Source organism: Kogia breviceps, chromosome 11, assembly GCF_026419965.1.
Source record: "Kogia breviceps isolate mKogBre1 chromosome 11, mKogBre1 haplotype 1, whole genome shotgun sequence".
NCBI classification, from domain to species: domain Eukaryota; kingdom Metazoa; phylum Chordata; class Mammalia; order Artiodactyla; family Physeteridae; genus Kogia; species Kogia breviceps.
The window spans coordinates 72,025,577-72,049,093 of record NC_081320.1 but is presented as its reverse complement, the minus strand read 5'-3'; the positions used below and the strand labels follow the sequence as shown (position 1 = coordinate 72,049,093).

Here is a 23,517-nt window from a genome sequence, read left to right as displayed (position 1 = left end):
AATCGTAAGTCCAAAAATAAATAAATCAAGAAGTAAAAGTGGGCTTCCCTGGTGGCACAGTGGTTGAGAGTCCGCCTGCTGATGCAGGGGACACGGGTTCGTGCCCCAGTCTGGGAGGATCCCACAGGCCGTGGAGCGGCTAGGCCTGTGAGCCATGGCCACTGAGCCTGCGCGTCCGGAGCCTGTGCTCCGCAACAGGAGAGGCCACAACAGTGAGAGGCCCGCATGCAGCAAAAAAAAAAAAGAAGTAAAAGCTCTTCATCACAACAAAATGCCAACCATATTTTGCAACCATCATAGTTAATAATTCAAGTAAGACTCATAAATGGATGCTAAAACGAATGGGTGTAAGCTAGGTGAGGAAGGAGATATTATATAGTCTCAGAGTATCTCCCCACAAATTATTTATTATAATAATTACAAAAGGAAAAAAACAGCAACTTGATAGTGAAGAAATTTGGCAGATCCAAGTTAACCAAGTGATCTAATCTAACATTAATAATGGGACAAATCAACATCATGTGCCTCCTGATATGATTCACTGAGTACACATCATCACTTACATACTTTTCTGCCCAAAATGTGTCACCTGAATTTAACCAAAAGGAAACACCAGACACTCTGAAAATGAAGGACATGCTACAAAATAAATGACACATATTCTTCAGAAATATCAGTGTCTAGAAAGACAAAGAAAGAGTAAAAAAATGATTTCAGATGAAAAGAGATTGAAAACTAAAAGCAACCTATGATCCTGGATTAGTTTCTGAACTAGGAGGATAAGACCATTGATAGAAATCTGAATAAGGTCTATAGATCAGATAATATTATTATATTTATATTAAAAGTCTCTGACTTTGATAACTGTATTGTGGTTTTATTTAAGTGAAAATATTCATTTTGAGAAATATACATTGAGTTGTGTAGGGGTAAAGGAGCATTATGTCTAATTTACTCTCAAATGGTTCAGAGAAAAGCAATGTGTGTGTATATATATATATATATATATATATATATGGGGGGAGAGAAGAAAAAAATGATAAAGCAAATGTGTTAACCATTGGTGAATTTGGAAAAGGGTATATAAGAGTTCTTTATATTATTCTTCTATTTTTCCTGTGAGTTCAAATTATTTTTTTAAAGCAACAGATATTTTGAATAGCAGATGAGACATAGATACAATTGAAGATACTGAAGATATGAACCATAATACAAGACAGAATACAGAGCTGAAAAAATCATGACATTATGAGACATGAAGAAATAGAAGGAAAAGTATAAAATAGGAGTTCTAAAGAAAGAACAACAGAGGGATAGGAAAGAATAGTCAAAGACACACCAGATTAGAATTTTCCAGGACTGATGAAACAAGTTACTCTTTAAAGAAAAACAACAAATATTTTAATTTAAATCCATATCTAGAAACATCAATGTAAAACTGAAGGACACCAGAGTCAAAGAAAAAAAATCTTAAAAGGCAATTAGAAAGGAAACACTGATTAGCTAGCTACAAGGAACAATTAAATTGACAACAGACTTCTTAGCATCAACAACAGAATATCTTCAAAGTTCTGAGAGAAAATAACTGTCAACTTAGTTACACTACACTAAATTATGATTTAAAGGTTAAGACAAGAGACATTTTTGAAAAAAAGAGACTGAGTTTACCTTTACACAGTTAAAAGGAGGGAGGGAGGGAGGAAGAACCCTACCAAATAATGCTCACCAGGAAGAAGAAAACTGAAGCCAGAATGTCAGAGCAAGATGCCAAGAAACAATGGTGAGCAAAGAAATTGAAAACACATATGGGTGACCGTAAAACAGCACTGTATGTATAAAACAATGATAATAAACACTCATCTGGGAGACAAGAAAGCAATATAGAACCAAAACAACAGACAACAACACAAAACAGAAAGGTGGTTATTGAACTGAATCATTCCCAAGTCCATGTACTGACCAGAAAGGGAAAAGAGAGAGATGTATTCGTTTATTATGCATATTGAAATTTGACACCAAAAGTATAAAAATAAAATGTATAACTTTTAACCCAACAGAGGGGAAAGGGGGGAAATAAAACTTACTGATACCATCCAAATAGTGACACAAGAAGATCAGAAAGACAAGAGTAGCCCTAATGAATTTGGAAAATATTATACTGTAAATCAAATGAGTTGCACATTCTCCAAGCATCTGTTTGTCTGTATCTTGGATATTTGAAACATTATCTATCACACCTCAAAAATGTGGACCCTTGCTTTAGTCAGAATGTCTAGTATCTCTTTGCCCACTTCTGTCCCACAGCTGTATTTTTATCCATATCTACTCTTTTGGAATGGCTTCCCTCACAAATGAAAGGTTCTCTATAAATGAAATGTTCTCTACAAATGAAAACCCAATTATTTCTTTGATTCCCAGATCAGATTCACTCTTCCAGAAAATCTTTATCAAATTAACACCAACTCACCTTTCCCTTAAACTGAATTTCTGTAGTATTTAAAACATGTGATTGCTCTTTTAATTGTTAAAATACTGCCTTATAAATGTTCTTTAGATGTTCCATTTAGGCATATTGTTTCCTCAAATCAGATCATAAGCTCCTCAAAATCAGAACGAAATTCTTTAGGATCTCCTAAACAATCAAGCACAATGTTGTTTATTTTTCACTTAAGAGACGAAGAAAACTTTAAGTTATTTTCCTTTAATAAGCACAAAAAATATTAATTTTGCAAAATATGCACCAATAAACAGATACATCTCATACATAAAACCAAATCAGGTTCTAAGGACTTTCTTTAATCTTTAGACAACATAGTTGAAGTGGATAGCTTTTTAAATAGTCATTTCCCCTGTTTTCATTTTGCCAACTTTAAAAAGAGTCCACATGCTCAGGGCTAAAAATGTTCAAGGTTAAATCAAAGGAAGTCAGACACCACTAGTACAGTGAAGATTTTAATAAAAACTGAAAATGTACCTCACATTACAATTACTGTACCACTTTGAAGAAGTATTACATAATAGTTATCTTTTACTACAATATTAGTAGAAAAGGCGAAGGATGAAATTTATAAATTAGAAAGAATAAAAGGCAAAACATTAATAAGTTAAAGGAGAGCCAAATAAATGGAGAGAGATACTGTATTCACAGATCAAAGGACTCAATACTGTTAAGATCTCAATTTTCCACAAATTGAGCTACAGATCCCACATAATCCCAATAAAATCCCAGTAGGTTATATACATGATAAAATGTCACAAAATTATGCATGCAGGCATGAAAAAAATGAGTGCATGCAAAAAGTGATGAAATCTGACTAAGGTCTAGTTAACTACATTGTGTCAATCAATCTCATGGTTTTGATAATGCACTCTAGTTAGGCAAAAATATCACCACTGGGGGAGTTGGGTCCATGTGACCTCTTTGTACTTTTTTTGCAACTTCCTATGAGTTTTTAATTACTTTAAAATAAAAAGTAAAATCTTGGAAGGCTTTTTCATGTACCTGAAATGCTGATTCTAAAATTTGTATGGTAAAAATAAAGGACCTAGAATAGATAAAACAATTTTGAAAAAGCAGAATAAAGTTGTAGGACCCTACCTGATTTCAAGGCTTTCTTTCTATGAAGCTACAGTAAGCAAGACTGAGGTATTCCTGAAAATACAGCCAAACAGCTCAACAGGACAAGAGAGAGTGCAATATACCTACACATGTACTGTCAACTGATTTTTGTCAAAGGTGCCAAGGTAATCCATTTGTGATTCATTTATATCACGTTCTAGAAGAGCTTTTATACTGATAGTAATCAGAACAGTAATTGCAATGGCTGGGGGGAAGAGGGTGGACAGCATGACTGGGAAGGGATATAAAAGAACTTTCTGAGGTTAAGGAAATGTTCTACCTTAATAAAGACATGGGTTGCACAGCTGTATATATGTCAAACTGAAAGATTTAAGATCTGTGCATTCACTCTAAGTAAGCCGTAATTTAATTTTTAAAATATGCAACAACATACAAGTTTTCTAAAATATCTGTCTACAAAGAAACATCAAAATACTAAGAGTATCCAACTCTTGGGAGTAAGATTACTCATCATTTTAATTGTTTTCTTATAGTTTTCTTATTGTATATTTTTTCTTTTAAAAATGTACATGTTATAATCAGAATACAAAACACTTTTCAAATTTATGCCAGAATAAAAATAGCTAGCTCATATTTTACTGTTCCGTTCACGAATCCCCTATACCAATTACCCTCCCAATCTGTAGCATTTTTCTTCAATAGGAGGACATGTTTTGTACATCCTCCTGGTAATCCCTCAGTAAGAGCTGGGAGAAAGGTTTTGGCTCTTATCAGCCTCTATTAGTCCTACAGACACTGTTAAAGAATTGTTATTCTCCACAGAAAAATGAAGGGAAGTAATTGTGACTACTGTTTCTTCAGAGTAACCACAGTAAGAAAATAATGAAAAAAAAAAAAAAGAAACCCTCACAGATACCTATTTTCTAACAGAAAATCCGAAATCCATCAGAGCTCCCCCTTCTCAACTTTACTGTCTTTGTAACTGATGCCATTCTCCCACTATTAATTGATTTAAACAAGTATTTATAAAGCACCAACTACATGCTCCTCAATCAGGCTTAAGATTGTTAAGTCCTCTCTGAATCGTCTCTCTCCATCCCTGTATTTCTCCACAAAGCCCTGTCGAATTTCTCTCCAAGATGCTTCTCACCTATCTGTTCTTCCTTTCTGTTCTTCACTACTGTTTGCCTTGTCTGATCCATCACCACTTACCTTACCCTTAGCTTACTCCACATAATCTTCTAGCACAGTCCTGTGGAGGTCCCTGGGATTCCTTTCTGAGGGTCTGAAAAGTCAAAACTATTTTCATAATAATACTGAAATGTTATTGGCCCGCTTTCACTGTGTTGACATTTGTACTAATAATACAAAAGCAATGGTGGTTAAAGCTGCTGGTGTCTTAGCACAAATGAAGGCAGTAGACCCACAACGTATAGCAGTCAAGTGTATTTTTCACTGCCATGCACTCGCTGGGAAAAAAAAAAGCCAGTTTCAAATAAGAATGCCCTTATTGAAGCATAAACATTATTAATTTTATTAAATCTTGACCCTTAAATACTTATCATTTTAATATTCTATTTGATGAAATGCATAAACACTTCTGCATAACAAGTACACTGGTTTATCTTAAAGAACAGCACCAGTGATTGAGTTGCAAACCGAACAAGCCACTTTTCCACAGAACACTGTTTTTACTTGAGAGAACAGCTGACAAACCATGATTATTCATATTTAGGTATCTGATATTTTCTTGAAAATAAACTAAATGAACCTGTCAGTTCAATGAAAAACAACAGTATTTGCTGCATGTGATACATTTAGCACTTTCAAAGAGAAATTTGTATCTTGGAAAACTTGTATCTACCGTCAATACTTTAAGACTTTTCTGAGGAGATGAGTGATGATTTATGATATTGTGTAATAAAACATGGCAACGCTGGGAAGATCTGGATAACATCATGAATCCATAGTTTCCAAATGACCAATGCATGATGTTAAAAAAATCATACGTCAGTAAAAATGATCCATTTTAAGTCAGAGACGAATAATAAGTGTTTTACCATAATGGTAGGCCTTGGATTCTACAGTGCAACTAACTTTTTTTTTTAACATCTTTATTGGAGTATAATTGCTTTACAATGGTGTGTCAGTTTCTGCTTTATAACAAAGTGAATCAGTTATACATATACATATGTTCCCATATCTCTTCCCTTTTATGTCTCTCCCTCTCACCCTCCCTATCCCACCCCTCTAGGTGGTCACAAACTACTGAGCTGATCTCCCTGTGCTATGTGGCTGCTTCCCACTAGCTATCCAATTTACGATTGGTAGTGTATATATGTCCATTCCACTCTCTTTGGCACAGCTTACCCTTTCCCCTTCCCATATCCTCAAGTCCATGCTCTAGTAGCTCTGTGTCTTTATTCCCGTCTTACCCCTAAATTCTTCATGACTTTTTTTTTCTTAAATTCCATATATATGTTAGCATATGGTATTTGTTTTTCTCTTTCTGACTTACTTCACTGTATGACAGACTCTAGGTCCATCCACCTCACTACAAATAACTCAATTTCGTTTCTTTTTATGGCTGAGTAATATTCCATTGTATATATGTGCCACATCTTCTTTATCCATTCATCTGTTGATGGACACTTAGGTTGCTTCCATCTCCTGGCTATTGTAAATAGAGCTTCAATGAACATTTTGGTACATGACTCGTTTTGAATTATGGTTTTCTCAGGGTATATGCCCAGTAGTGGGATTGCTGGGTCCTATGGTAATTCTATTTTTAGTTTTTTAAGGAACCTCCATACTGTTCTCCATAGTGGCTGTATCAATTTACATTCCCACCAACACTGCAAGTGTTCCCTTTTCTCCACACCATCTCCAGCATTTATTGTTTCTAGATTTTTTGATGATGGCCATTCTGACCGGTGTGAGATGATATCTCATTGTAGTTTTGATTTGCATTTCCCTAATGATTAATGATGTTGAGCATTCTTTCATGCGTTTGTTGGCAATCTGTATATCTTCTTTGGAGAAATGTCTATTTAGGTCTTCTGCCCATTTTTGGATTGGGCTGTTTGTTTTTTTGTTATTGAGCTGCATGCGCTGCTTGTAAATTTTGGAGATTAATTCTTTGTCAGTTGCTTCATTTGCAAATATTTTCTCCCATTCTGAGGGTTGTCTTTTGGTCTTGTTTATGGTTTCCTTTGCTGTGTAAAAGCTTTTAAGTTTCATTAGGTCCCATTTGTTTATTTTTGTTTTTATTTCCAATTCTCTAGGAGGTATGTCAAAAAAGATCTTGCTGTGATTTGTGTCAGAGTGTTCTTCCTATGTTTTCCTCTAAGAGTTTGATAGTGTCTGGCCTTACATTTAGGTCTCTAATCCATTTTGAGTTTATTTTTGTGTATGGTGTTACGGAGTGTTCTAATTTCATTATTTTACATGTGGCTGTCCAGTTTTCCCAGCACCACTAATTGAAGAGGTTGTCTTTTCTCCACTGTATATTCTTGCCTCCTTCATCAAAGATAAGGTGACCATATGTGTGTGGGTTTATCTCTGGGCTTTCTATCCTGTTCCATTGATCTATATTTCTGTTTTTGTGCCAGGACCATACTGTCTTGATTACTGTAGCTTTGTAGTATAGTCTGAAGTCAGAGAGCCTGAGTCCTCCAGCTCCATTTTTCGTTCTCAAGATTGCTTTGGCTATTCGGGGTCTTTTGTGTTTCCATAAAAATTGTGAAATTTTTTGTTCTAGTTCTGTGAAAAATGCCAGTGGTAGTCTGATAAGGATTGCATCGAATCTGTAGATTGCTTTGGGTAGTAGAGTCATTTTCACAATGTTGATTCTTCCAATCCAAGAACATGGTATATCTCTCCATCTGTTTGTATCATCTTTAATTTCTTTCAGCAGTGTCTTATAGTTTTCTGCATACAAGTCTTTTGTCTCCTTAGGTAGGTTTATTCCCAGATATTTTATTCTTTATCTTGCTATGGTAAATGGGAGTGTTTTCATAATTTCACCCTCAGATTTTTCATCATTAGTGTATAAGAATGCCAGAGATTTCTGTGCATTAATTTTGTATCCTGCTACTTTACCAAATTCATTGATTAGCTCTAGTAGTTTTCTGGTAGCATCCTTAGGATTCTCTATGTATAGTATCATGTCATCTGCAAACAGTGACAGCTTTACTTCTTCTCTTCTGATTTGGATTCCTTTTATTTCTTTTTCTTCTCTGATTGCTGTGGCTAGAACTTCCAAAACTATGTTGAATAAGAGTGGTGAGAGTGGGCAACCTTGTCTTTTTCCTGATCTTAGTGGAAATGGTTTCAGTTTTTCACCATTGAGAACGATGCTGGCTGTGGGTTTGTCATATATGGCCTTTATTATGTTGAGGAAAGTTCTCTCTATGCCTACTTTATGCAGGGTTTTTATCATAAATGGGTACTGAATTTTGTCAAAAGCTTTCTCTGGATCTATTGAGATGATCATAGGGTTTTTCTCCTTCAGTTTGTTGATACGGTGTATCACGTTGATTGATTTGCGTATATTGAAGAATCCTTGCATTCCTGGAATAAACCCCACTTGATCACAGTGTATGATCCTTTTAATGTGCTGTTGGACTCTGTTTGCTAGTATTTTGTTGAGGATTTTTGCATCTATGTTCAGCAGTGATATTGGCCTGTTGTTTTCTTTCTTTGTGACGTCTTTGTCTGGTTTTCGTATCAGGGTTATGGTGGCCTCATAGAATGAGTTTGGGAGTGTTCCTCCCTCTGCTATCTTTTGGAAGAGTTTGAGAAGGATAGGTGTTAGATCTTCTCTCAATGTTCGATAGAATTTGCCTGTGAAGCCATGTGGTCCTGGGCTTTTGTTTGTTGGAAGATTTTAAATCAGTTTCAATTTCAGTGCTTGTGATTGGTCTGTTCATATTTTCTATTTCTTCCTGGTTCAGTCTCAGCAGGTTATGCATTTCTAAGAATTTGTCCATTTCTTCCAGGTTGACCATTTTATTGGCACAGAGTTGCCAGTAGTAATCTCTCATGATCCTTTGTATTTCTGCAGTGTCCACTGTTACAGTGTCAGTTATTTCTCCTTTTTCATTTCTAATTCTATTGATTTAAGTCTTCTCCCTTTTTTGCTTGAAGAGTCTGCCTAATGGTTTATCAATTTTGTTTATCTTCTCAAAGAACCAGCTTTTAGCTTTATTGATCTTTGCTATCGTTTTCTTCATTTCTTTTTCATTTATTTCTGATCTGATATTTATGATTTCTTTCCTTCTGCTAACTTTGGGGTGTTTTTGTTCTTTCTCTAACTGCTTTAGGTGCAAGGTTAGGTTGTTTATTTGAGATGTTTCCTGTTTCTTAAGGTAGGATTGTATTGCTATAAACTTCTCTTAGAACTGCTTTTGCTGCATCCCATAGGTTTTGGGTCGTTGTGTCTCCAGTGTCATGTTTCTAGGTATTTTTTGATTTCCTCTTTGATTTCTTCAGTGATCACTTCGTTATTAAGTGTGTATTGTTTAGCCTCCATGTGTTTGTATTTTTTACAGATCTTTTCCTGTAATTGATATCTAGTCTCTAGCGTTGTGGCTGGAAAAGATACTTGATACGATTTCAATTTTCTTAAATTTACCAAGGCTTAATTTGTGACCCACGATATGATCTATCCTGCAGAATGTTCCATGAGCACTGGAGAAAAATGTGTATTCTGTTGTTGTTGGATGGAATGTCCTGCAAATATCAATTAAGTCCATCTTGTTTAATGTATCATTTAAAGCTTGTGTTTCCTTATTGTCATTTTGGATGATCTGTCCATTGGTGAAAGTGGGGTGTTAAAGCCCCATACTATGAATGTGTTACTGTCGATTTCCCCTTTTATGGCTGTTACTATTTGCCTTATGTATTGAGGTGCTCCTATGTTGGGTGTATAAATATTTACAATTGTTATATCTTCTTCTTAGATCGATCCCTTTATCATTATGTAGTGTCCTTGTCTCTTGTAATAGTCCTTAGTCTATTTTGTCTGATATGAGAATTGCTACTCCATCTTTCTTTTGCTTTCCATTTGCATGGAATATCTTTTTGCATCCTCTCACTTTCAGTCTGTGTGTGTCCCTAGGTCTGAAGTGGGTGTCTTGTAGACAGCATACATACGGGTCTTGTTTCAGTGTCCATTCAGCCAGTCTGTGTCTTTTGGTGGGAGCATTTAAGCCATTTACATTTAAGGTAATTATCGATATGTATGTTCCTATTCCCATTTTCTTAATTGTTTGGGGTTTATTATTGTAGGTCTTTTCCTTCTCTTGTGTTGCTTGCCTAGAGAAGTTCCTTTAGCATTTGTTGCAAAGCTGGTTTGGTGGTGCTGAACTCTCTCAGCTTTTGCTTGTCTGTAAAGGTTTTAATTTCTCCATCAAATCTGAATGAGATCCTTGCTGGGTAGAGTAATCTTGGTTGTAAGTTTTTCTCCTTCGTCGCATTAAATATGTCCTGCCACTCCCTTCAGGCTTGCAGAGTTTCTGCTGAAAGATCAGATGTTAACTTTATGGGGATTCCCTTGTGTGTTATTTGTTGTTTTTCCCTTGCTGCTTTTAATATGTTTTCTTTGTATTTAATTTTTGATAGTTTGATTAATATGTGTATTGGCATGTTTCTCCTTGGATTTATCCTGTATGGGACTCTATGTTCTTCCTGGACTTAATTATTCCCTTTCCCATATTAGGGAAGTTTTCAACTATAATCTCTTCAAATGTTTCCTCAGTCCCTTTCTTTTTCTCTTCTTCTTCTGCGATCCCTATAATTCGAATGTTGGTGTGTTTAATGTTGTCCCAGAGGTCTCTGAGACTGTCCTCAGTTCTTTTCATTCTTTTTTCTTTATTCTACTCTGCAGTAGTTATTTCCACTATTTTATCTTCCAGGTCACTTACCCCTTCTTCTGCATCAGTTATTCTCCTATTGATCCCTTCTAGAGTATTTTTAATTTCATTTATTGTGTTGTTCATCATTGCTTGTTTCCTCTTTAGGTCTTCTAGGTCCTTGGTAAATGTTTCTTGCATTTTGTCTATTCTATTTGCAAGACTTTGGATCATCTTTACTATCATTATTCTGAATTCTTTTTCAGGTAGACTGCCTATTTCCTCTTCATTTGTTAGGTCTGGTGGGTTTTTAACCTTGCTCCTTCATCTGCTGTGTGTTTTTCTGTCTTTTCATTTTCCTTATCTTACTGTGTTTGGGGGGGTCTCCTTTTCGCAGGCTGCAGGTTCATAGTTCCCGTTGTTTTTGGTATCTGTCCCCAGTAGCTAAGGTTGCTTCAGTGGGTTGTGTAGGCTTCCTGGTGGAGGGGACTAGTGCCTGTGTTCTGGTGGATGAGGCTGGATCTTGTCTTTCTGGTGGGCAGGTCCACGTCTGGTGGTGTGTTTTGGGGTGTCTGTGACCTTTTTATGATTTTAGGCAGCCTCTCTGCTAATGGATGGGGCTGTGTTCCTGTCTTGATAGTTGTTTGGCATATGGTGTCCAGCACTGTAGCTTGCTGGTCGCTGAGTGCAGCTGGGTCTTGGTGTTGAGATGGAGATCTCTGGGAGATTTTTGCCATTTGATTTTACGTGGAGCTGGGAGGTCTCCTGTGAACCAGTGTCCTGAAGTTGGCTCTCCCACCCCAGAGGCACAGCCCTGATGTCTGGCTGGAGCACCAAGAGCCTTTCATCCACACGGCTCAGAATAAAAGGGAGAAAAAATAGAAAGGAAGGGAGGGAGGGAGGGAAGTAGGAAGGAAAAAATAAAATAAAGTAAGATAAAATAAAATAAAGTTATTAAAATTAAAAATATTAAGAAAAAATTTTTTAAAGTAAAATACACAAAAGACGGACGCACAGAACCCTAGGACAAATGGTGAAAGCAAAGTTATACAGACAAATTCACACAGAAGCATATACATAGATACTCAGAAAAAGGGGAAAAGGGAAAAAAATAATATATCTTGCTCCCAAAGTCCACCTCCTCAATTTGGGATGATTCGTTGTTTATTCAGGTATTCCACAGATGCAGGGTACATCAAGTTGATTTTGGAGCTTTAATCTGCTGCTTCTGAGGCTGCTGGGAGAAATTTCCCTTTCTCTTCTTTGTTAGCACAGTTCCCGGGGTTCAGCTTTGGATTTGGCCCCGCCTCTGCATGTAGGTCGCTTGAGGGCGTCTGTTCTTTGCTCAGACAGGACGGGGTTAAAGGAGCAGCTGATTCGGGGGCTCTGGCTCACTCAGGCCAGGGGAGGGAGGGGTATGGATGTGGGGCGAGCCTGCGGCGGCAGAGGCCAGTGTGACATTGCACCAGCCTGATGCACACCATGCGTTCTCCTGGGGAAGTTGTCCCTGGATCACGGGACCCTGGCAGTGGTGGGCTGCACAGGCTCCCGGGAGGGGAGGTGTGGAGAGTGACCTGTGCTTGAACACAGGCTTCTTGGTGGCTGCAGCAGCAGCCTTAGCATTTCATGTCCATCTCTAGGGTCTGCGCTGATAGCCGCAGCTCACTCCTGTCTCTGGAGCTCCTTTAAACGGCGCTCTTAATCCCCTCTCCTTGCACCCCAGGAAATAAAGAGGGAAGAAAAAGTCTCTTGCCTTTTCGGCAGGTGCAGACTTTTTCCCGAACTCCCTCCCTGCTAGCCGTGGTGCACTAGCCCCCTTCAGGCTATGTTCACGCCACCAACCCCAGTCCTCTCCCTGTGATTCGACTGAAGCCCGAGCCTCAGCTCCCAGCCTCCGCCCGCCCTGGCGGGGGAGCAGACAAGCCTCTCGGGCTGGTGAGTGGTCGGCATTGCTCCTCTGTGCGGGAATCTCTCCACTCTGCCCTCTGTACCCCTGTTGCTGCGCTCTCCTCCGTGGCTCCGAAGCTTTCCCCCTTCGCCACCCGCAGTCTCCCTCAGTGAAGGGACTTCCTAGTGTGTGGAAACCTTTCCTCCTTCACAGCTCCCTCCCACTGGTGCAGGTCCCGTCCCTGTTCTTTTGTATCTGTTTTTCCTTTATTCTTTTGCCCTACCCAGGTACGTGCGGAGTTTCTTGCCTTTTGGAAGGTCTGAGGTCTCCTGCCAGCGTTCGGTGGGTGTTCTATAGGAGGAGTTCCACATGTAGATGTATTTCTGATGTATCTGTGGGGAGGAAGGTGATCTCCACGTCTTACTCTTCCGCCATCTTCTCTCTGTTACTCTTCCACCATCTTCTCTCCACAACTAACTTTTTTTTTTTTTTTTTTTGCGGTATGCGGGCCTCTCACTGTTGTGGCCTCTCCCGTTGCGGAGCACAGGCTCCGGACGCGCAGGCCCGGCGGCCATGGCTCACGGGCCCAGCCGCTCCGCGGCACGTGGGATCTTCCCGGACCAGGGCACGAACCCGTGTCTCCTGCATCGGCAGGCGGACTCTCAACCACTGCGCCACCAGGGAAGCCCCACAACTAACTTTTAATTGTCAAGTTGTGGAGATGTATATGAGGAAAATACCCACAATTACCTGAAAAGACTATTAAAATATTCTTCTTTTCCAAATAAATACATGTGAGAGACCAGATTTTCTTCACATGTCAACCAAAACAAAATATCCCAATAGGATGAATGAAGAAACACATTTGAGAAACAGCTGTCTTCTATTTAACCAAATATTAAAGAGATTTGCAAAATGTACAACAATCCAACTCTCTTCACTCAATTTTTGTTTGGAAAATAGTTATTTTTCATGAAAATGTCATTTATGTTAACATGTAATAGGTTTATTATTCTTTTTAATAAATTAATATTTTTAAAAATTTCTCAGGTATAATTGCTAATATAGTCAATAGCAATAGATATAATTAACATAAACAACTTTGGTGCTCTCAATAATTTTTAAGAGTACAAAAGGATTCTGAAACAGACTCGATTTAACAGATATTTCTGTCCTTCCTCTCTGATCCACTCTCATTATGATTGCCAGAATAATCCTGGGCACTTTCAACATTATTACTCTTGTACAAAAGCCTTAGTGTTCCCAACATCCTGTCACTTCCTATCTACACAATTTTACCTGGCTTTCAAGAACTTTATAAATTGGCCCTGCCTTATCTAGCAAATTTTACTTCTCCATGCTCCCCAACACAAGTCTCCATGTTACTTAATCCTCCCTTTCAGTCTCTAACCCTTTACTCCTGTGGTTAAATGCTCACCTGGAAAGCACCCCCAGCCCCTATTCCCTCCTCTGCTTTCCTCCTCTCTCCCTGCCTCCTCCAATCGAAACTTTCTCATCGTAAGGGCCCAGAGAGCAAAAAGGACAATGCCTTGAACATCAGGCTTAAACTACCAATTGATTATAATCTTTAAAATTTTTGAATCACTATATTGTATACCTATAACTTATATAACACTGTACATAAACTATACTTCAATTTTTAAAAAAAGGTGTGTACTTTAGTTTATAGGCAATGAAGAGAAGATTCTTCGAGCAGAAGGTGGATGATTTATACAGAAAGAATTTTCTTACCATCTCAAGTTTCTAAGAAGAGTTTAAACAAACGAAATAAATGTCTTCTTTGGACATAACCTAAATTTACGGTCAAATCTAAGATTTTTCCAATAGACTTTAAGGACTAAGGGAGGTGATACACTGTCACATTAGGAATCCAAACTTAAAATCTCAGGTCAAGGCAGCTGGAACTCTGAAACATGGCATCTTCCAGAACCAAAAAAACTGTAAAAAACAAAAGTAGAAAACAAACATGATTTCATCTCTCAAATCTAAGGCCTTTTGGTATTGGTGAAAAAGTCCTCTTCCTGATTAGAAGTCCAATTTAATCATATTTTCAAAAAACAAAAACCAGTATGTAATAGCTATATATATTCTCTAGTCACTAAATGTCTTTACTTTAAAATGACAGAGTATTCTCATATGCATATAAGTTATGAACATTGCTTATTATGCAGAAGATACATTAAACCTACTGATTTAGTTTATGCCTAATAATAAACCACAATGTTTAATTCATTCTATGCCCACTATGGCCAGAGATCTAGGTCAAGCCCAATGTCATCTCCACTTTAAAACCTGCTATGATTTCTCCCAACCAGAAATAATGATCTCCTTCCTCTAAATTTAGGTAGTAGCACACGGTTTGTTCCTCTCATGCCAGTTCATTTATTCATTCCACAAATATTTACTGAGAGTCTAAATATGTGTTAGGCACTTTTCTATGTTCTGGGGATACAGCCATGAACAAAACAAAACCACCAGCTTCCTGGACTTACACTCTAGTGGGGAAAGAAATGCAATAAACAAATAAATATAAGGTGATACATGCCACAATAAAAATTAGGGAGAGTCAGAGCCAAAGCTGAATCTTTTATAAAGCTAATAAAATTTACAGTTCAGGCCTCCTCACTTCCCTGGGGCCTCTATGAGTGCTGAAAGTTACTGGGACACATAGAATGTTGTTGGTGGGGAAGAGAAGCCCAGTGGCTATCAGGAAGCACTACATGATAGCATTTTTGATTAAATGCCTAAAGATACCTCAGAAGAAAGGGACCTGACTCTAAGGTTACAGAATTTTGTTGGGACATCTTTTCTAACTCTAAATAATTATTCACTTTCACACCAAACTTTTTATTCTAATTTACTTGTTTTCTCAACGAGGGTACCCAAATTACTGTATAAAGTTCGGGGCCTACAAAATCTGGATCCATCCCTGGTAAAGACAGAAGTGGGGAGGAGCTGTTTTTTATAGGATGATAAGGAACAGGCACATTAAAAGGTGACATTTGAGTTGAGACCTGATGAGGGAAATGAAGAAACAAACCATACAGATATTGGGGGGGGGGGGCGGTTACGAGCACAGACAGCAAGTGTAAAACCAATGAGGCAGCAGCATGAGGAGCAGAGTAGGTTAGGAAGACGGGAGCAGGAGAAATACATAATAATAAATAGTACTACTGACAATTAACAATTACTGAGTATTATGTGACAGGCACTGTCCCAAGTACTTTTAAAAAATATTTATTTATATATTATTTATTTATTTATTTTGGCTGTGCCAGGTCTTAGTTGCGGCACGCGGGCTTCTTAGTTGCAGCATTCAGACTCTTAGTTGCAGCACACATGCAGGATGTAGTTCTCTGACCAGGGTCAAACCCGGGCCCCCTGCATTGGGAGTGCGGAGTCTTGCCCACTGGACCACCAGGGAAGTCCCCCAAGTACTTTTCTAAGCATCTCCATTTTACAATGGAGGAAACTGAGGCACACAGAGAAGGATTAGGTAATTGGCTAGCGGGTGGTGAAACTAGGCAGTCTGCCTCCAGAACCTGCTCTTAAATCACTATGCTGAATATATACTACCAAACGTAAAATAGATAGCTACTGGGAAGCAGCCACATAGCACTGGGGGATCAGCTCAGTGCTCTGTGACCACCTTAGAGTGGTATGATAGGGAGGGTGGGAGGGAGACTCAAGAGGGAGGAGATATGAGGATATATGTATACGTATACCTGATTCACTTTGTTATAAAGCAGAAACTAATACACCATTGTAAAGCAATTATACTGCAATAACGATGTTAAAAAAAAATCACTGTGCTGTGCTACAGAGAGGTCGGTTGTCTAGATTATGGAGTGTCAAGACAATCTCTTAGCCAGTAAGAGATTTAATGTGCTAGAAAAGAGGAAATCAACACAGTTTTTATCTCTAACTATGATAGCTAAAAGTAAGTTCACAATTTATGTCCCTGTAAATAAAGTACCAAGTACCAAGTCTTGCATTTTTCCTACTCCACACACAGTCCCTAGGACCTTTCCTTTCATATTACAGTTATTCGGTGTAGGATGAATGTTAAATGGACTCTCATGAGAGAATGACTAACTATTCATTCTCAATACAAAATAATTAGATGTTGTTTCACAAGTAAATATACATACAAATCAAATCTTGGAGGTAAGTACCTCCTTTAGGGAATCAGATCCATATCAAAGTCAGGTAAGCTGTTTGTATCTACAGAAATTATCCCACAATCTGTTCCACTGTCATTTTCCGCCTCAAATAACTACTGATACGAGGAAACTCTACCTTAATTTACCCTACATACTCAATCATTCTGAAGCTTAGGACCACTTCCTCTGGTTTCTCTAAACTTTGTCCTCCATGAAAGTAAAAATGGGCATAATCTGATACACATGTTTTATTTTCCTTCAGCTGTTGTTTTCTAAATGCGTAAGGTCTTCATGTCCCTCATAGGAGGCAAGGTTTCAGAACTGAGTTTTCGAGAAAAGTTCTTATAAATCCTGACTATAATGAAAGAATTAGTGTTTGATGATATTAATTGGAATACCATGAAAGACGCAGAGTTACAAACACATAAGTCAACACATAATTCACTAAATACTTGAACATACAAATTAATTGCCTGATTTCACTGTCCAACCTTCAATTTTTCTCCTGTCAGCTTTCAGAGTCTCTCTACATAGATCACCATGTGAATGCTACCTTGGAGCTTAGCCACATTACAGCTTCTGCTTCAGAGGGAATGGCTTCCAAACACAAACAGATAAAATCAATATCAACATTTCCAAAGCATGTTCTACAAGACACCAGTTCTAAGGACAAGCAATAAGTATTACAGAGAAGAAGAATCCCATCATCAAGTAACTTTGGAGCTTGCTGGGTTAAGCAAAGTTTACCAGGTTTCTTTACCACAGGACTTCTTGGTCTCTGATACACTCATAGTACTACTTTCCCTGGAGCATCCTGGTCACAGTTTTTTGTTTGTTTGTTTGTTTGGCTGCATGCCACAGCATGCAGGATCTTCTTAGTTTCCTGACCAGGGATCAAACCCATGCCCCCTGCAGTGGAAGTGCAGAGTCCTAACCACTGGACTGCGAGAAAAGTCCCCTGGTCACAGTTTGGAAAATGCTTATTTAGTCCAGTCTGGAAGTAAAAGATGATTCCAAGGCTTCAAGCCTTAACAAACTGACACTACTGGGGCTTTTGACATTGTCTCCATTTGTCAGCTGGAGATTATGGGCTAGAACTCAGAAGGCACAAGCTGGAGGCATCTGGGAGTCGTTCACAGGGACAAAGCTAACAGCACAAGACCAGATGAGATATTCCCTGAGAAACACATGAAGACCAGTACTTCAAAACAACCCTACCTTACCCTATCTCTAGCTTTAGTACAGTCTCTCTAGCAATAAATCTAGAAAAACATCTGTAAATGAAGACTCTAAGGGTAGGAATAATACAAATTAAACTGGAAAACTGCCTGAGAAAAAATAGCATAATGCATGTGAAAATCATACTTATGTTGATAAATGTTGATAATGTGATATAGGTATACAAAGACCTAACTTCTCCAAGTAATCGCTTTCAAGTGACAAACCTATAGATCATTCATTCTCTTCTTTTTTGGGATCATAGAACTCTTTGAGAATGTAAATGGATACCAAAATCCATCTCTCCAGAAAAACACACACACATACAACATTAAGCCTATAAATTTCCAAGGGTTTCATGGGCCCCCTGAGGCTCAACCACAGAGCCCTTTCTAGCTGTCAACTTCCAAGTCCCTAAGTAACGCCTGCTACAGATACTTCATCTGACAGATAAAGCCCAGAGTTACAGGACATTTAAAAGTATGTAAGACTTTTCTTTTTAAACTATATTTTCATGTCCTTTAAGACAGTGCAGAGGAAATGTACATTTGCAATTTTTTGGCCTCAAAAAAATTAAAACGTATTTGTTGAGTGAAACAAGTCAACACCATAAACAGAAGGGCATATGATGGTAATAATACCTTCACAACAAAACAGCTCTGAGAGGCTAAGTGATTTTATAAGGCCAAAGAGCTAATAAATCCTAGATCTCCCACATCCTAGCTCAGTACTTTTTAACTAAACCATGCCACCTTAAATATAATAAGCATATTATTACACTGCATAGGATATAGTTTTCAAAATAAAAATCCCTTAAAACACCAACCTTCTAAGAATGACTATAAATAATTAGGCCTCTAACTTATTTACTTAATCGGATCATTCCATTTTTAGCACCTAAATACTGACAAATTAAGGAGCAAATTATATATACCGGCTTTTGAAAAAAATTCTTTAAGGCACTACTCTCTAATCAACACCATTTGTATAAATAATGAAAATCGAAAACAGCAAAATACAAAAAAATCTGTTATCTTTATAGCATGAACATGACTATGTACAGACAAAAATACAAATAGTTTAAGCTTTGGGTCATTCAGCAAACGAGATATGACGCCAAAAACCACACAGAGTTTCTCTGCTTTGGGCCCCTTATATTAGAAGAGTCTGGCAGGCAGGGATCAAGCATCTATGATCTGATGTCCACTCAGCAGACTCTACAAAAACAGTGAGGCCTGGCTGCACAGCAGGAGTCAGGTATTCTAACTATTACTTACAGGTCCACTCTAACTCAGAGTGTGGCTGCAACTAACATGCCAAACTAAGGGTGTGCCTCCGTTTCTCCAGCGGAAATTCAATAATACTTTATCTGCCCATATGCTGGTTAAGGACACAGTAGCTAGAGCAAACTGGTTCACATTTTGGCTTTGCCACCTACAAACCTTGGCAAGTTACTGTAACTTCCCTGTGCCTTAGTTTCTTCTGATGCAAAATGGAGTTAATAACAGCATCTCTTTCATTGGGCTGTTGTTAAGGATTGAGGTAATACCTGGAGAAGTCTTCGAGCAGTGCCTGGCAAGTAATAAGCACTCTATAAATGTTAGTTTCCATTATCATTATTTTAAACAGATGAAAAGATTAATCAACTTATACCTGCACTGCACTTAGATGTCCTTAGGAAATTACAGGCCTTAATTTTTTTACGTTTTAATCATGCGGCTTAACTACCAGCTGTTTTTTCTAAATATAGTAAATACATGGCCAATTATTCTTGTAAAGAACTGAAAAAGAACTTACTATCTACACTGCCACCTAAGCCTGACACGTTAGCAAAGTTTCAGTTAACTTTTCATCTCAATATAACCAGACTCCCTTTTTAAAAAATTTATTTATTTATTATTATTATTATTATTTTTTGGCTGTGTTGAGTCTTCGTTGCTGTGCACAGGCTTTCTCTAGTTGCAGCGAGCGGGGGCTACACTTTGTTGCAGTGCACAGGCTTATTGCGGTGGCTCCTCCTGTTAAGGAGCATGGGCTCTAGGCATGCGGGCTCAGTAGCTGTGGCACGTGGGCTCAGCAGTTGTGGCTCACCGGCTTAGTTGCTCCGCGGCATGTGGGATCTTCCCAGACCAGGGCTCGAACCTGTGTCCCCTGCATTGGCAGGCGGATTCTTAACCATTGTGCCATCAGGGAAGCCCTAACCAGACTCCCTTAACCAACTTTAAGCTACCTAGATTCACTCACTTCAACTTTCACAATCACTACAAATTCCAAGCACAATACCGTAATGGTTACACTTACAATGGCCTCCTAACTGCTCTTTACCTCTGCCTGCCATCTCCACTCCCCACACTGCAGTAGGTAAAGCTTGAAAGCTCATAAAAATCCAAGTCTAATTTCACTCTCCTACTTAAAACCCTGCAATGGTTCCTTATTGTCCTAAAGAGAAGTCCCACCTCCTTACAAGACCAAAGAGGCCTGCATGATCTAGGGTCATCCTCCCTCTCTGGCTACTGAGGCCACATAGGCCTTCTTTCAAATCCTCACCCTGTTCCTTGGAGCCTCCAAGCCTGCACAGATCATGCTTCCTCTATCTGGCATAATTCCCTCTCCCCATTGCCTCTGACTCCCCAGAGGAGATGAAGTCCTCCTGTTATACACTCTCCTAACCCTAATCCTAATCCTCTCTTCTCTGCAGCACTAAAGAAAACTCAATAAAATAATTATTTAAATGGTTGTTTAATGTTGTTCTTGTCCAAAAAATATAAACAACTAAGACTTGGGAACATGTCTCTCTTTTAGCACTACAACCCAAGTGCTTAGATAGATGCACAGTACCTTATACACAGTAGGTGTGTCACAGAGGTGCCAACATAGACACCTGTGTTGTCTATGGAGAAAAGTGGTGATATAACTGATGATGGAAAGCAAATCATCCACAAAACAAGACTAATGCAGAATACTGGCTGCACTGTATTAAATATCTAAGTTACCATATGCATTACAAGTGAAGTAAAAGTAAAAACCTACTGCTTAAAGGTGAGCAAAATAAAGTTAAGACTCAACTTTCCAAAGTAAAGTTAAGTTTCTTTGTGCATCCTCAGGTGTTATGTGAAACAGGCGGAGTTCCACTCCAGTTACCAGTAAGAAGATACACAACCAAATCAAGACTGCTGCCACATTTGGCACAAGCCTGCTCTTCTTGGCAGTCTCTGTGAGGCCAAGAGTTGAGCTGGCCAGAGAAGCATGATTTATCTGCCACATTTAGAAGTGGTCCCTCTACAACAGGAATGCTGTGCTACTAATGGGCTTTGAATTCTAACCTTGCCAAACCAGTACCTTTCCTAAGTATTCAAATCACTTATAAAAAAAAAAGCTGAATTCTATGTGTCACTGACAAAAACAAGTTTAATAAGGCATCACAGTCCAATTCGAGTTGGAGAAAAAGTTGCTCTTTCGAAAGAAAAAAAGAAGGAAAGAAGGGGGGGTGGGGAGGGAGGAAAGGGAGGGGAGGGGAGGGGAGGCAGGGAAGGAGGGAGGGAAAGAAAGAAAGATAGAAAGAAAGAAAAAAAGAAAGGGAGGAAGGAAGGAAGAAGTCATGCTAACTAGATCTCTTTTACAAAAGAAACTCATTACCTGGAAAATTAAAAGAAACTGGTATGCGGATGCTAAGAGACTAAAGGTTGAGGGGCTGTCGATGGACGCTGCCCAGTGAAATGACTATCGCCGGGCCTGGTGGGCAGCAGTTGCCAACCCACCGCGGACAATCCCAGGCCCGTGGAGTGCATGCAGGTTTGACATAAGCCAAACCCCTGCTGTCCGGCTCTTTACACTGACCCTGCCAATGCAACAAACGCGCAGACCCCTCTCCGCGCGGTGAGGAGCAGAGTTGCCGCCGCCGTTCAGCGCTTCCCGGGAAATGCGCGTCCGGGGGAGGCTCAGGTAAGGACCCGGGGGTCTCGGGATTAAACGTTTGGCCCTTTGTTCTCTGCACGGTCGCGGAGCCCTAGGCACCCGCCGCTCCTCCTCGCCCACCGCTCCCGGGCGCCAGAGTCTCCCGCCGACAGGCAGCGCGGACTCGGGCGCCCCCCGCCCTCCCCGCGGCGGGTCAGAGCCCCACGGCCTCAGCGGCGCGCGGCCCCTCGCCCTCACCTTGTAGACGTCGCCGTAGGTGCCGCTGCCAATGCGCTGAATCAGCTCGAAGTCCTCCTGAGGGTTCCGGCGGGACAGATCGAAGCAGGGGTTCATGGCGGGCCCCGGGTGCCCCCCGCCTCCCTCCCGGGCGGGGGAGGGGGGCCGCTCAGGGGGCCACACGGAGAGTGGGAGCCGCGGCGGGCCCCCTGCTCCCCCGGAGGTCACAATCGCCCGGCTCCACGCTGCGGCCGCCGCTGCGGACGACAACGACCGGCCTAACCGTCCCCGCCCCCCGCAGCCCGCCGCGGCGCCGAACCGGGGTCACACCCACACGGAGCCTAGGACGCTCGCAGCCCCTCGCTCGGGGTGAAACTCCAACATGGCTTCCGCCTTCGCCGCTCCTCCCCCTCCCCTTACTCCGGCTCCTCCACCCTCCTCCCTTTTCCCGGCTCCCGCCCGACTGCGCAGCCGCGAGGCCGGAGGGAGCGCTCCCCGGCTCCGCGCGCGGCCCTCCCCGTGCGCGCTCCGGCTCCGCGCGCTTGCCTGGCGAGGCCCGGTCTCCGGGCCCTAGTCGGCCAAAACGGCCGCGGCTTCCTCGAGCGGGGGATCTGCGCGCGACCGCCGCTGTGCAGTGGCAGAAAAGGCTCGCCTGCCCCCGGGACCGCGGGGGGTGGGGGGCAGGCAGAAAGGAGCTCCTACTCGCTTCTCATTTTCCCAGCGACAAAGTCTGACGTCGCCGCATCAGGTCCCCATCCTAAGCAGGTAGTATAGTTTTAATTTGCAAGGCGGCCCGTGTCCCGAACTTTTTTTTTTTAGAAGCAACTATACATAGGACACAGCCGAGTCCCACAGACATTCTGGGATTGCGGGGAAGGGGTTGTTGTCCTGAGGAAATCCCCTGAAAAAAGTGAGCGGTGCTTGCTGTGACCCCTGACACTCGGGCCCTTGGAGTTGACCTGCCAGGGTGCAAAAAAGGACAGGTCAGGAGGGCGGCCAGGGAGACGTGTGGGGTGGGTAGGCCGTGGGAAGCTCTGGAGGAAAAACACGCCAAACGGCCGCCAGCCCTTCCGCGTGGAGGGCGTGGGAGGCAGCCAGAGGCCAGAACTAAAGCAGTGCTTGACCTTCACCGGAGGCGTCTGGATTATCAAAGACGGGGGAGGGGACCAGCAAGCTGTCGAGCAACCTTGCAAAGGAGAGGTGGGGTGGGGGTGAAGGGTGGAGCGTGGACGAGATCCATTCCCATACCCGAAATGTCAACCTGTGATGGTCCGCAAGCTCTACAGCTTAACTACCCAAAGCCCCACCCTGCTACAGACCCAAGTTGCAAGCCTTGCATCCCATGTATGTGGACACCAGCTTCAACTCTTATTATCTGTCCAAGAAAGCCTGTGGGTATGGAGGGCTAATTTTCTGTTCTCAATTAACTGCCCACTAGGCATTTCCAAAAGCTTTAATCAAGTAGGTAGGTGATGGCTACTTCGGCAATATCGCTTTGGAGGTTTGCTTCAGAAGCTGTTTTCTAGTACCCTTAGGCACCACACCTTCTGACCGTTAATATTCCCTAAGGCTTCGTGGCTCCCCTAAAAACTAGGTCTTATCAAACTTGTTAAATATAAAATAAGTATAATCAAATAATAGTCAAGCGACTATTTACAGTTA

General features: G+C 40.6%; 1 protein-coding gene across 5 annotated transcripts in view; it reads right to left on the bottom strand.

Moving 5' to 3' along the window:
- The window catches only part of MAP4K3 (mitogen-activated protein kinase kinase kinase kinase 3), a 205,515-nt gene extending 182,901 nt beyond the window's left edge, over positions 1–22,614 (bottom strand). For 4 of the 5 annotated variants that reach the window (XM_059078812.2, XM_059078810.2, XM_067007729.1 and 1 more), the window contains exon 1: positions 21,877–22,614. In XM_059078812.2, the coding sequence (XP_058934795.1) occupies positions 21,877–21,972 (96 nt within the window). In that variant the 5' untranslated portion in view covers positions 21,973–22,614. The remainder of the gene's footprint in view (positions 1–21,876) is intronic. The other variant, XM_067007731.1, reaches the window with a different exon arrangement.
- Positions 22,615–23,517: the final 903 nt, after the last annotated feature.